General features: G+C 35.6%; 1 protein-coding gene across 1 annotated transcript; it reads left to right on the top strand.

Annotated features, from left to right (window-relative positions):
• The first annotated feature begins 1,607 nt into the window (after positions 1–1,607).
• On the top strand, positions 1,608–12,667 carry lemd3 (LEM domain containing 3). Its single transcript, XM_051108286.1, has 13 exons — positions 1,608–2,939; positions 5,890–5,930; positions 6,030–6,099; positions 6,191–6,267; positions 6,415–6,494; positions 7,472–7,617; positions 7,706–7,807; positions 7,886–7,988; positions 8,084–8,262; positions 9,288–9,369; positions 9,505–9,610; positions 10,982–11,060; positions 11,141–12,667. The coding sequence occupies exons 1-13, from the start codon at positions 1,643–1,645 to the stop codon at positions 11,302–11,304; spliced, it is 2,526 nt and encodes an 841-aa protein (XP_050964243.1). The 5' UTR covers positions 1,608–1,642; the 3' UTR covers positions 11,305–12,667.
• Positions 12,668–15,157: the final 2,490 nt, after the last annotated feature.

Genomic DNA, 15,157 nt, shown 5'->3' on the forward strand with positions numbered 1-15,157 from the left:
CGTCACTGATCTACAATTAAAATTGTTACGCATGCAAGCTGATTAATGTTTTCTTCTCTTAGTTTAAGCGTAGTTTAAATAGATTCTTCTCTCAGCATCTTAATTTGTATTTGTATATACACTACCAGTCAAAAGTTTTCGAACAGTAAGATTTTTAAAATGTTTTTTAGTCTCTTCTGCTCACCAAGCCTGCATTTATTTGATCCAAAGTACAGCAAAAGCAGTAATATTGTGAAATATTTTTACTATTTAAAATAACTGCTTTTTATTTGGACATATTTTAAAATGTAATTTATTCCTGTGATCAAAGCTACATTTTCAGCATCATTACTCCAGTCTTTAGTAGTCACATGATCCTTCAGAAATCATTTTATGATGCTGATCTGCTGTTCAAGAATTTTTTTTTTTTTTTCAGGATTTTGTGACGAACAGAAGGATCCAAAGATCAGCATTTATCTGAAATAAAAAAGATTTTGTAGCGTTATGCACTATACCATTTAAAAGCTTAGAGTCAGTATAATTTATTTATTTTATTTATTTATTTATTTTTTTTGGGGGGGGGGAAAGAAATGATAGAAATTAATACTTTTATTTAGCAAGGATGCTTTAAATTGATCAAAGGTGATGATTAAGACATTCAAAAGATTTCTATTCATCAAAGAAACCTGAAAAAATTCTACTCAGCTGTTTTCAACATAATAATAATAATAATAAATGTTTTTTTGAGCAGTAAATCATAATATTAGAATTATTACAAATCATGTGATGAGCAATAATGGGGTAATGATGCTAAAAATCAGCTTTGAAATCACAGGAATAAATGACATTTTAAAATATATTCAAATAGAAATTATTTTAAATAGTAAAAGTATTTCAGTATTGCTGTACTTTGGATGAAATAAATGCAGGCTTGGTGAGCAGAAGAGACTTCTTTAAAAACATTAAACATCTTTTGACTGGCATGGTGTCTATTATTTATACTATTTTAAAATCATATGAACTTTCATTAAGGAGGTGTTTGTTGCTTTGTATAAAAATGTAATTAAACAGGTTGTTATAATTACTAAAACTACTAAGAAAACCTTGATTGACTTGTTTTTGTTTACTGTTATTCAATTAGTTTTCTGATTTTTATTTAAATTCCGGTTTTAGTTATTTAAAAGAACGACAATAATACTATTTGTTAAATAAATTATTTTAAGAAATGACAATAAAATGATTATTTCTAATACTACATATTATTGTAATACTAAAATAACATAAGATGAATAATGATGATAATAATTATTATTGTTATTATTATATTCAATACCATAACGTCGTAACTCCTTTATGAGATGAAAAAAAGGTTTCTATTATGTAAATTTATTATTAGAAACACCAACTTTATGGCCCTACTGAGTGAAATGTGTCATTCCATGAAAGGCGAGACTTTATCTGTTTTTAATATTTCTATACTTTATTTTTTCATCATGTGTACCCCTTCTGACCGGTTTTTCGGTCATTCACAGTGATGTTTAATGTTGTTCATTTAATAATTAAAAGACAGTTTCCCATTTCTTCCCTTTCAAGTTGGCCGTCTGTCCGCTTACTTCTACGTCACTTCCGCCGTGTCTCGCTGTGTGCGTTTTTTCGTGCAAAGATGGCGTCTGCACAGTTAACGGATGAGGAGCTTGTGTCTGAATTAAAACGGCTCGGCTTCACCCCGGGCCCGGTGACGGAAAGCACGCGGCCCGTGTACCTGAAGAAGCTGAAAAAGCTGCGGGAGGAGCAGCCACAGCCGCGGGGCTCCCGGAGCGGAAAGGGACGCAGCAGCAGCGGGAGTATCAACAGCAACGGCAGTAGCGGCGCTAGTAACAGCAACGCCGCGGCGCGAGCTCCGGGATTCAGCGCCAGGCCACCGGGCAGTGACGTCACGCGTCTGAGCGCCAGCCGGAGCGAAAAGCGCAGAGCCGGAAAGTTCGTGCTGGGCTTCAGCTCGGACGAGTCGGACGCGGAGGCGCCGCAGAAGAAAGGAGGCCCGAATCACGGCGGCAGCAGGAGAGACCGAGGATCCGCGCAGCAGACACCCACGATCAGGCCTGCGGGAACACCCGCCGCCGCCGCCTCCCTCGGGTTATCCGTGGACAGGAAAAGCATTTCTGGATCTCCGTGGTGGGCAGACCGAGGGAAATCCAACGATTTGGACCTAACGGAAAGACACAGTCGGGCTTTGAACGGGAATAAGGCGTTTTATGAGTCGAACAGCAGTAAGTTAGCCAGGGATTACTCTGATTCAGACGAGGAGGAGGAAGAGGAGGGTGAACGAGACCGTCCCCGCGAACGCCGTCTGACTTCCAGACACAGTCCGCCCGCCTCCTCTTCCCCGTACCGGAGCATCTGGAGCTCGGAGAAGACGGCGCTCGGCGCGCATGATACTCCCGACTTCAGTCTAGAGATGGCCGGGGAACGGAGGGACGACGATGACAAGGAACCGAGGGAGTTTAGCGGAAGCTACGTGAGCCGCAGCTACCCGAAACTCTCCGGGATTGACGGGGATGACAACCGCAGCAGCATCCCGTCCAGCTCTTTTAGCAAGAACCACCTCGACAACGGAGACGGCGAATCCCCCTGCAGCAGCAGCAGTAGTCGGTTCAGTCTCGGGCTCAGACCGCGCTTTCCCTCCTACACAGCGACCTACCGAGCGAACCACTCGAACCACACCGGTTCCAACCACTCCTACAGCCATGCCTCAGTCCTCAAGCCCAAACAGCACACCACGGTCCCGGAGGACGAGCTCCTGCAGCAGTTTAAACGCGAGGAGGTGTCCGCCACCGGCGGCTTCAGCGCTCACTACCTGTCCATGTTCCTCCTGACAGCCGCCTGCCTGTTCTTCGTCCTGCTGGGCCTAATGTACCTGCGGATGAGGGGCTCCAGCACCTCCGAGGGGGATGCAGTCAGTAAGTATGAAGTGCAGAAAGTGGCATGTGTCTCCAAACCTAGTCAGCTGTATACCTAAGCAACATTTTGGGTCAGTTAAAGAGCTTTGCTCTTAGAAAGTGTTCTTTTTAAGTACCATATTCATGTAGTCTGATATTTACATGCTACCGCATCCCCAAAGCCTTGGTGCTTTGTCCAAAAGTCATGGTATGGCCATGGTAAATTGATGGTATTTGATGCTACTGAATGAATACCACATAAATACCATAGCAAATGAATGTATTCCATGGTATAACCATGGTGCGTTAATACTTAGGTGCTGTGGTATATAGAATGATTGTTACATAAATACTGTGGTATATTAATGTGCATATAATATACAACGGAACTTAATGTTGTATTCCCGTTCGGCTTTGTTCTAAGACATTGCAATAGCATTATATAATGCATATTTTGGACTATAATATCATAAATATTTGAAATTATGATGATACATAGAAATATTATGTTATTACTATGGTGTGATGAACTGCTTTTGTATTGTTCCGGTAGTCTGTGAACCCTCACATTCATTTTCATTATTTGAACAGAGGTTTAAGATTTATTAGGTCAATAATGTTTTCAAAAAGTTTGTTGTAGGTGCACTAGTGTTGCATCCCTCATAAGATTGTTTTGCATCTGCTATATATGGCAAATGGACACTTTTAATGCTTTAGAAAGTTCCTTGAAAGTTTTTCTTGTTTATGCAACTCCATGAGTCAAATGTGACTAATTCACACAGCAGTTATCAACCCAGACTATTTGCACCTTCTTAGACAGGAAATGGACTATGCCGCTGGTGCTTTATGGGACAGAGAGAGGTATTTGCATTAGAAAAATGTGTGCTTCATGCTATGTCAAATGACTGTTTCAGCTTTGCTGGATTTGAGGTAGCTTATCACACCTTCACCTTAAATGTTGCAACAAGATTTGTGACGCAAACTTTTCAGTTGACTCTTCCATTTTCTTAATGGAAGTGCGTTTGAATGCATATGAATTTATATGCATTTTTTTGGTCATGCCCTGCACTAACTTTTTTGTTTGGCTAAATATTGTGGTTTTTGTACACTAAAACCAGTCTGCAACCCATAATGTACCTGATTTGTGCTTTTGACTAGTTAAAATATTGAGTTAATTGAGAATATAAATTCTTCTTTTAAAAATAATTGTAAAATAATTCTGAATAATTAATTTAAATTTGATTTAATATTCACGTTGTAATTTTTGTGCTTTTAAATAATTGTTTAAAATAAATTAATTGTAATTATTTTAAAAACTCCTTTTCCAGCAATTACAAATGACTTGAAAGATAATGGAAAAGTCATGGAAATTTACTCTTGATTAGTGTGGGAACCTTCTGAGTGCCTGTTATTTGATAATAATCATGGCTAGTCTGGCAGTCCCCACATTTTGACATGTTGACATCATTTATGCTCATAATATGATAGCCGGCATTAATCTTTTGATGCATTTTCCCAGATGAGAGAAAGTCTGTTCTTTCTTGGATGTGCATGCAATGCCACTCCGTTTAAATAGCTTGAGTACCATCAGAGTAAAGTGCTCTGGAGGCAGAGACGGCTCTTGAGAGGAAGCCGACTGATGAATTACTATGTATATTTGTGGCATGGCCGGTCTCTCAGGGAGGGAGCTTTGACTGGAGAGCGTGCTGCAGACATCTAGGTCACAGACAAGCTAAAGCGGCCTAATTGTCTGTCTCTCAGGGGACTCTGGGAGCTTGCGGCCAGCTAGAGTGACTGACTTCTCTCTGGCTGACTAAATGCATAATTCTCACTTTGAGAGATATATATATATATATATATATATATATATATATATATATATATATATATATATCTCTCTCAAAGTCAAACTACTATTGCTATTTCTGCAGTATGCACAGTATTAAAGCAGTCTTTATGCATGAAATATGTGAGAACATTCAATACTATGTCCAACAAAGCAATGGACTTAACTTGATCATCCAGTGTGGCAACTTTAAGTCATTCATAACGTCCTGACTCATCATTTGATCAGGCTGCCAAAAAATGCCAAATATTCACTTTAGTTTTTCAATTGACAACTGGTAACAAGGACTTATGGCAACAATGTAGCATAGTACAGTTTGAAATGTTTGTGTAGTATGCCTTTTTTATTAGTATGCAAGTATCCAATTCCAAACAAAGCCTGTTTAGTCCTATGAAGTGTCTAATATTTTAGTAGTTTTTAGGAACTTGTCCTATATTTTATTGTTAGTTCTGCCATTATAGAGCTCGCAAATTTTACAATTGGCAACTTTTAAAACTTTTATGGAGTTTCTTCTCTGAAATTTGTTTTGTTAGCTGAGCAGTCGCTAACGGTATAGTCTGTTGAACACGCTGTATATATCTTTCTCACAGCTTTGTTTTCATTCCTGTCAAAAATTAAATTGTGGCCATGTATTATAGTGGTTTAACCATGGTTAAGCAGGTTTAAGCCACTCACATCTATAGCTCAACCACATAACCAAAAAAATGGGATCTCATCACCTGAAATCTAGGCCAAACTTGGTTTTGAAACATAAAAGCTGTTGTTATGCCAGAGTATATGGCTTCCTCTTAGAGGTTGATGTATTAAATGGCTTGCAACATCAGACGGCTCACATCTGATAAGCCAGATGAATGCAGTCCATGATTGAGACATGCAGGGCACGCTGTGCTAAATCTGGGCCCGGGCCAGAGCGAGGACAGAAACACAATGTTCAGACAATGACTCAAGTGTGAGTTGACGAGAGGCTCTCGCTCGTAGTCACACCCTCAAGTGTGAGACGATGAGCAGCCCACCTCCACGATCACTCCCTTGGCATGATTGGGAAATACCGTCTAGTCATAACACTACAATATTGTCTAGTGCTGAGTAATGCCGGTTGTCGTCTAACTTTTCTTTCTTTTTCAGTCATGCAACACCCATTCGGACCAGAGTTTGATAAGGAGTATGTAAGTATCTGCTCGCCTGTGTCCCATATTAGAGCAAAAACATACTTCTGGTTGTCCTTAAACATGCACTCACCACAGTTACTTGCGTTGATTGAACAGGATGTCAAAGACCGAGAGCTCATCCTTAACCTGCTCCTGTCTCTACATGAGCACCTGGCTAATGTTGCAGGTGAGCATATGGTTACAGCATAAATATGTTTATATATGCTTTGTTTTAATATATGTAGCGTTAAAAAGTACAACCTTTGATTGCCTTTCAGGAGACCATGATTGTAGAGACCTTAAAAATCCTTTAAACAGAAGTGTCTCTTTCAGTGACGCCTATACGTACCTCAAGGTTTGTTTTATTTATTGAAGGGTTTGATCTTCATTTTTTTTGTTCGAGCCAAATTGCATTGTTTCTGTAATTGACAATGACCTTTTGTAATAGGCTCTAGCAATACGAAAATGCACACAATGTAATAAAGCATCTTTCTCTTTCAAGCTCCAAAATGAAGCCTATGAAAACTTGATTGAAACGTCTTTAGAGTGGGTCATGAAAACCAAAGATGTTGTCGGTATAAGGTTGGTATCTGTCATTTTGTCTGTCTGTTAATCTAATCTTTCTATCTACGCTAGCAGTCAAAAGTTTTTGAAGAGTAAGATTTTTGATGTTTTTTTTAAATTTGTCTTCTGCTCACCAAGCCTGCATTTTTTTTTATCCAAAATACAACTAAAACAGTAAATTTGAATTTTTTTTTTTTTTTTTTTTTAATTAAAAATTTTCTATTTAAATATATAGTTTAAAATGTAATTTATTCCTGTGATTTCAAAGCTGAAGTTTTATCATCATTACTTCAGTCACATGATCCTTCAGAAATCATTCTAATATTCTGATTTGCTGCTAAAAACATGTATTATTATTATTATGTTGAATTAAGTAGAATTTTTTTTCAGGTTTCTTTGATGAACAGAAAGTTCAGAAGAACAGCATTTATCTGATAATAAAAATCTTTGTAACATTATAAATGTCTTTATCATCACTTTTGATCAATTTAAAGCATCCGTGCTAAATACAAATATTATAAAAAATATTATACTGACTTCAGGCTTTTGAGTGGTATAGTGTATAATGTTACAAAGGCTTTTTTATTTCAGATAAATCTTTCTATTCATCAAAGAATCGTGGTAATTATAAAAAAATTCTTGAACAGCAAATCAGCACATTAGACTGATTTCTGAAGGATCATGTGACACTGAAGACTGGAGTAATGATGCTAAAAATTCAGCTATGAAATCACAGAAATAAATTACATTTTAAAATATATTCAAATACAGAGCAGTTATTTTAAATAGTAAAAATGTGCCAGATTTTAACTGTTTTTACTGTACTTTGGATCAAATAAATGCAGGCTTGGTGCGAAGAAGAGATTTCTTTAAAAACATCAAAAATGACTGGTATTGTATGGAGATTTATCAAGGTGTAACATTCATGCCTTTAGTATCACTGTGCCATCTGTGCCGTTTTCCTGTGTTCATTGTGTTTGTTGTTTTCTTGGCAGGTTGATTGGTGCCGACCCTGCTCAACCCATAGAGTACTTGTCGGAAATCTCACGCCTGGAGTCCATCCACCCTCGCATGTCCTTTTTCTGCCGCCTCAGACGCGCCTTCTTCACTGTGATCCACAAAGTTCTCCTCGTCCTTGCAGGTTGTCTTCTGCTCTCTGTAGAAGTTGATGCTTTCACCATAAAGAAGATCTAAATCTTTTCACTAACTGTACCTACATTTCTCTGTAGGCATCGGTGTAGTTTTGGGTATGGTGTATTACATGAAATACCGGTGGCGCAAAGAAGAAGAGGAGACTAGACAGATGTATGACATGGTGGAGAGAATCATCGGTAAGCCTGTCTTCTCATTAGGCTATAATTCAGACTCAATGCAAGTGTAAAGTATCTTAAATACCTGTGCTTTTACAGATGTAATGAGGAGCCACAATGAGGCCTGTCAGGAGAATAAGGACTTGCAGCAGTACTTGCCCATCCCTCACGTCCGTGACTCTCTTGTCCAGCCTCAAGACAGGTATTGTTTCTATATCTGCATTTTTTTTTTGTATAAACACCCTTTTTTTCCTGGACCAGTGCATCTTTAAGAGTATGTTTGTGTCGTACTCTCAGAAAGAAGATGAAGAAGGTGTGGGACAGAGCCGTTGCGTTCCTCTCAGCTAATGAGTCCCGCATCCGGACAGAAACTCAGAGGATTGGAGGGGCAGACTTTATGGTGTGGAGGTGGCTTCAGCCCTCAATGTCACCTGATAAGATGTCCAGCATGCCCTCCAAAGTGTGGCAAGGCCAAGGTAGTGTTTTCTTCGTGCGGAGTCAACTATCTGTGTTTTAAAGGGAACCCCAGGTGTTAAGACACGTATCAATATAACATAAATGATTTCTCTAACTTAAATATGTAGTAGAAAACCCATAAAATCTTGATCGTTTTATACATATTTTGGACTGTGGGGGCGCCATTATTATGTAAAACGGTGGCAACTACTGCAACTTTGAAAATAAAATACTAATGCGATGACCACAGTTACTGAAAGAGCTTACAGTTGGCAAAGGATATAAGCACAGCCTTAAAAAAAAAAAAAAAAAATTTTTCCCCACAAGAAGTCTGAACGCCTCCGGTTATTGAGTGACAAGCATCAGCATGTTTACATCCTGCCAGGGTGGCATCTGGCATTTCTTGTCTCTGCCGTTTGTAAGCTCTTTCGGTAGCTGTGCTCTACTAAAAGCCTCAAAGGCATCCGGGCTAAAGTCGAGAGAACAAAGTCGCAGGTCTTTAGGAAGTTTTGTTCGTCCACAGGCATCTTCCCTTTATATTCTCCTCTTTTTTTCGCTAGAGAAAACTTGCATCACTTCTCTCGTTTTCCTTAAACTGAAAAGTAAAACCAAAACCGCACAATGTTGCATCGTATTAGTGTTTTATTTTCAGAGTTGTGTTGCTGTAAAAAAAAAACAAAAAAGCAACATGTAGTGCCAGTCGCTCACTGAGTGCAACCATTTCATCAAAATAATGGTGCCACCCATAGTCCAAAATATGTATAAAACGATGTGGATTTTTAAAATCACGCGAGTCTTTCATGGGTGTTCTACAACAAATTTCAGTAAGAGACATCATTTGTTATATATAACCATACAAGTCTTAACTGGGGTTTTCAGAATAAAACATTGTCATAAGTATCCTTTTGATTGACTTATTTTTAGATCAAACTTCTTGTTAATGCAGATGTTACTGATATTAAACATTCAACATGTATAGTGTCCACATTCTTTTGGATGCAGAGAGTATGTTCATGAACCTAAAGTGGCTTGTTTTGTTCTTCAGCATTTCCGTTGGACCGAAGAAATTCGCCACCAAATAGCTTAACGCCATGCTTGAAGATTCGCAACATGTTTGATCCTGTAATGTAAGTTTCCAAGGACTTTTGCGTGTGACCTCACATTGAATTGGTGGTTTACTTGCAGAATATTATGTAGGTTTGCCTGATGTTAGTGTTTTAGAGAAAAGTAATCTCACCGATCAGCATTTCCCTCTTGAACAGGGAAGTGGGGGAAAACTGGCACCTCGCCATTCAAGAAGCCATTTTGGAGAAGTGCAGCGATAACGATGGAATCGTTCACATAGCTGTTGACAAAAACTCAAGAGAGGTGAGTAACCTGTGTGGTTCATTACAAAAATATACAGCCTGGGTTTAAAAGCTCTTGTCCAAAAGCTAATAAATTGTCTGCTGCCTTCAACTTGGTACACTCTCAATGTTTAACGCTAGGAGTTTGATGTTATCGTATTGCTAAGCTAACATAACAGAAATAACATAAAATGCGTAGAACACTCAACTTTTTATCAGTATTGTTATTGTTAGCTAAAACTGTCAAAAATAATTCTAATTCTATCTTGGATTTTGTTTCATGGCTATATATTGTAGTATGCATAAATGAATAAGTGTTTTTAAGTAAATTATTTTTCACCTCCGTCAACATCATGGAATGTTTTACACAAATTTACTTTACTTGCATTTGATTCCAGTGGAGTTTGATGTTAGCATGTTGCTAAGCTAATAGGTACTTGACATTGAAATGAGCAAAATGAATAAGATAAACAAATATTGTTATTATTTATTATTATTATTATTATTATTAAACTTAACTGTATTATTTACCTCTTCTTGGGTTTTTTTTTTTTTTTTTTTTTTTTTTTTTAAACGGTGCATTCTGGGTAGGGCTGTCAAACGATTAATCACGATTAATTGCAATTAATCACATCCAAAAGAAAAGTTTGTTTACATAATACATGTGTGTGTACTTTGTATATTTATGTATATATAAATACACACACAGACTTAATAAGTGCTGTTCAAATGATTAATCACGCATCCAAAATAAAAGTTTTTGTTTATTTAATATATTGCATAATGTATAGTTATTGTGTATATTTAAAGACACACACATGCATGTATATATTTAAGAAAACTGTTATATTTATATATAAAATATATATTTATATATAATATAAATTATTTGAATATAAATATATACTACACTCCATGTGTAAATGCATGTAAATATTTGCTCTATATATATATATATATATATATATATATATATATATATATATATATATATATATATATATATATATATATATATATATAAATACATATACACATATACATAATAAATATACACAGTATACACAAATTTTGGATGCACTTAATTGTGACTAATCGTTTGAACAGCACTAATTTATACAAATATAAGATAGATAGATAGATAGATATATATATATATATATATATATATATATATATATATATATAAAAACACATACACATGTATTATGTAAACACAAACTTTTATTTTGGATGTGATTAATTGCAATTAATCGTTTGACAGCCCGAATTCTGGGATTCTCTTGTTCACAAAGGATATGGTGCTGCTTTAGAATTTCACTTATACAGAGTAATATTCCTTGAAGCATTTAGCTAATGAGTTGATTTGCTATATGATCTTGTTCCTGTCTAGGGCTGCGTTTATGTGAAGTGCCTTTCAGCAGAGCATTCTGGGAAAGCCTTCAAAGCGCTTCATGGCTCCTGGTTTGATGGTAAACGAATGTTGCATTTATTGTAGACTAATCAGAACAACTGCAGTTTTCACTTTTAACTCATCCTGCCTTTTCTACAGGTAAGCTGGTGACGGTCAAGTACCTACGCCTGGATCGCTACCACCAGCGTTTCCCACAAGCCCTGGGCTCCAACACACCCCTCAAGCCCTCCAGCTCCAGCATGAACAGCATGTCTCGCCTGAACCAGCGATCCAGCACGTCCAGCTCACTGGGGTTCTCTTGAGGGACACGCTTACGGCCACCACCATCCTCTCTGCTCTCTCTTTCGCTATATACGAGGCTCCTTTCTCCTGCGTCTTCTTTACCAGAGAGAACCGCGGAAAAGTTCAGGAGCTTTTACAGTTGGGCAACCTGGGATGCCCAATCAGTTTTGTCAGCCATATGCAAGCAATGGTGTTTAAAACCTGTGAGCTGCTGTGTTTTTTTTTTTTTTTTTTTTTTCTTTTTCTTTTTTCCTGTCCTTCGGTATCAAGGAAAGCAAGGGAGATGTACACACTGGGGTGAAAACCGGTGGAGAGAGAGTTGCTCGGTCCGGTGAGAACAGAACTTTTAGAAAAGGTGGACGATGCAATCCTCTGTCCTCATATCTGGTGCAAGTGGACACAAATTTCTGTTTCTTATGTATTTTCGTTGTTTTTGATAACCGTCTTGAAAAAATGGCTTCCAACTTTACACAACACGAATGAGAGTTTTCCGGCCTCTGCTTATTTTTTACATAACTAACTCCCCTCCTTAATTCCAAGGAGCTCTGTTGGGCTATACATAGCTGCATGTGCTGGTTAAAGTATGCCTATATTTAAGCTTTGAATTGTATCATATATTGTGGATGTTTATTTCCCTGATGATGTTTTAGCTGATGTATTCCCTTTATTATTTTTTTTTCGACTTTTGTTTTGTTTGTTTTTTTTGTTTTTTTGTAGTTTTTAGTCCAAGAACAGCATGCACACACTCTAGAAAGGGGTGCTGTAAATATCTCATTGAATGGTGGTGGTTGAAATCATCTGTATGAAATTGAAATCGTCATAAGCTCTTGTTTGTTTCTTGCCAACAGAATAACTACACTGCTGCATTCAGAGACGTGTCATGTGGAGGGTCTACATGGCTTTGCGAGAGAAATGAACAGTCGTGTTCCCCTTCAATGCCATGTTTCTGAACACTAGTCTTAATTGTCACAGCCTGATTATATTCAAGTATATAATTATTTACTTGTTTTTGTTTATATTTTAAAAGTTATGCTTTTCCCATTATAATTGGTGCGGTTGGATGTTCTTTTTTTCCCCTTCACGCATCACCTGGCAAATTTTTAAATGCCACACTGTTACTGTTTTTAATGTCCCCGACCCTACTAAATTTCCAAAGGAGATGTTTTTGATGCAAGTTGTTTTCTGACTTTCTTGTACACACTTGTGCGAAGGTTGCAGCCTGATACGGCAATCTGATTCTAATTTGTATCGGGACACATTGATAAACAGAGCATGTCATGCTGCGGTCATGTCTATTTTGGATCACAGAAAGATTTATCAGCTTTTGTTTAGATGCAGTTCGGGTGGATATGAGGTAAATAAAATGTACTTGTTTATTACTCATGTTTATCTCCTTCCTTGAGATTTATTACATAATCTGCATGAGCCTGTGCTTTGCAAAAATGCCTGGCATCTGGCATTTATATAAAACGCTGGAAACTGCTTATTAGATTAAGTTGATCTTTTAATGGTTGAAAAACCTTTCTAAGAAAAGTTAACTGTAAAAGTACTGCGATTTAAAACATAATGGCATGGCCTTTGGACTTTAAATTTATTTTTAGAACTATGAGATATTCTTGCGTCTCGTATGAAATTTTTTGGACATATATAATTTAAACACTACCAGTCAAAAGTTTTTGAACAGGTAGTTTTTTTTTAAACCGTAGAGTCTCTTCGGCTCACCAAACCTGCATTTATTTGATCCAGAGTACAGCACAAACAGTAATATTTTTAAATATTTTTACTATTTAAAATATCTCTTTTCTGTTTGAATATATTTTAAAATGTAATTTATTTGTGATTTCGAAGCTGAATTTTTACCATCATTACTCCAGTCTGATTTGCTGCTTAAAAAAAAAAAAAAACGTATTATGTTGAAAACAGCTGAGTAGAATTTTTTCAGGTTTGTTTGAACAGAAAGTGCAGAAGAACAGCATTTATCTGAAATAGAAATCTTTTGTGACATTATAAATGTCTTTATCATCACTTTTGATCAATTTAAAGTATCCTTGCTAAGTAAAAGTATTAATTTCTATCATTTCTAATCCATATATATATATATATACATATATATATATATATATATATAAGATATACATGTTATTAATAATAACAAATGTTTCTTGAAAAGTTAAATCGGCATATTAGAATGATTTCGGACGGATCATGTGACACTAAAGCCTGGAGTAATGATGCTGAAAATTTGTCTTTGATCACATAAATTACATTTTAAAATATACTCAAATGGAAAGAAGTTATTTTAAATACTACAAATATTTCACAATACTCCTGTTTTTGTTGTACTTTGGATCAAATAAATGCAGGCTTGGTGAGCAGAATATTTCTAAAAAAAAAAAAAAAAACATTAAAAATCCTACTGTTCAAAACGTTTTGACTCGTAGTATATCTTAGTAAATGTGTACATTTAAGCAATAAGTATCTAACTTTTCAGATGCAAAACTGGACATTTAAGTCCTATTTTGCAACAGCAACAGATATTTCTATCAAATTAATTTAGTAAAGAAAAAGTCGAGCTATTCAAAACGATTTTCAACTTTAGATTCACTTTAAATAGTTATTTAATTTTCTTCTTTATTGCTGGTTTCTAATCAATCTTAAAGATGCTTGGCCTAAAAAAGGTTTGCTCTTTTAGTTAAATTATATTAAGTACTTAGTACAACAATAAATGACGACAATAATTAATAGCACCAGTAAAATATAGCCTATAGTCTACTATTGTAGAGTTAAAAATGTTATGTATTGCTTAACGTTCAATGGCAAATTATAAAACTTTATTTTAAATCATAAGCATTTTAAAAATAGACCATTTCCAACTCATAAAATGAACTTTAATACACTCCCCATTCTAGCAGTACAATTTTAATAGTATTTCTTTTAATACGGTGTAATATATATAATATAAAATATAATATAATAATATATAATATATACTATATACTGACTCCAATAACCTGTACATGTTATTAATAATAACAAATGTTTCTTGAAAAGTTAAATCTGCATATTAGAATGATTTCGGAAGGATCATGTGACACTAAAGACTGGAGTAATGATGCTAAAAAATTTGTCTTTGATCACATAAATAAATTACATTTTAAAATATACTCAAATGGAAAGGAGTTATTTTAAATACTACAAATATTTCACAATATTCCTGTTTTTGTTGTACTTTGGATCAAATAAATGCAGGCTTGGTGAGCAGAATATTTCTCAAAAAAAAAAAAAAAAACATTAAAAATCCTACTGTTCAAAAACTTTTGACTCATAGTATATCTTAGTAAACGTGTACATTTAAGCAATAAGTATCTCTTATCTCTCAATAAGTTTGCATCTATTTCAGATGCAAAACTGGACATTTAAGTCCTATTTTGCAATGGCAACAGTTATTTCTATTAAATTAATTTAGCAAAGAAAAAGAAGCTGTTCAAAAACTTAAGATTCACTTTAAATAGTATTTAATTTTCTGCTTTATTTCCAGTTTCTAATCAATCTTAAAGATGCTTGGCCTAAAAAAGGTTTGTTCTTTTAGTTAAACTACAATAAGTACTTAGTACAACAATAAATGACAATAATAAATAATAGCACCAGTAAAATAGCCTATAATCTACTATTGTAGAGTTAAAAATGTTATGTATTGCTTAACGTTCAATGGTAAATTATAATACTTTTTTTTTTAAATCATGTGTGTGACCATTTTCAACTGATAAAATGAACTTTAAAACACTCCCCATTCTAGCAGTACATTTTTAATAGTATTTCCTTTAATAAAGCCACAACTTCTCGCATTTCGCCAGCTGGTTGATCCCAAAACAG

The sequence above is a fragment of the Labeo rohita genome, chromosome 4, assembly GCF_022985175.1.
Source record: "Labeo rohita strain BAU-BD-2019 chromosome 4, IGBB_LRoh.1.0, whole genome shotgun sequence".
Lineage (NCBI taxonomy): Eukaryota > Metazoa > Chordata > Actinopteri > Cypriniformes > Cyprinidae > Labeo > Labeo rohita.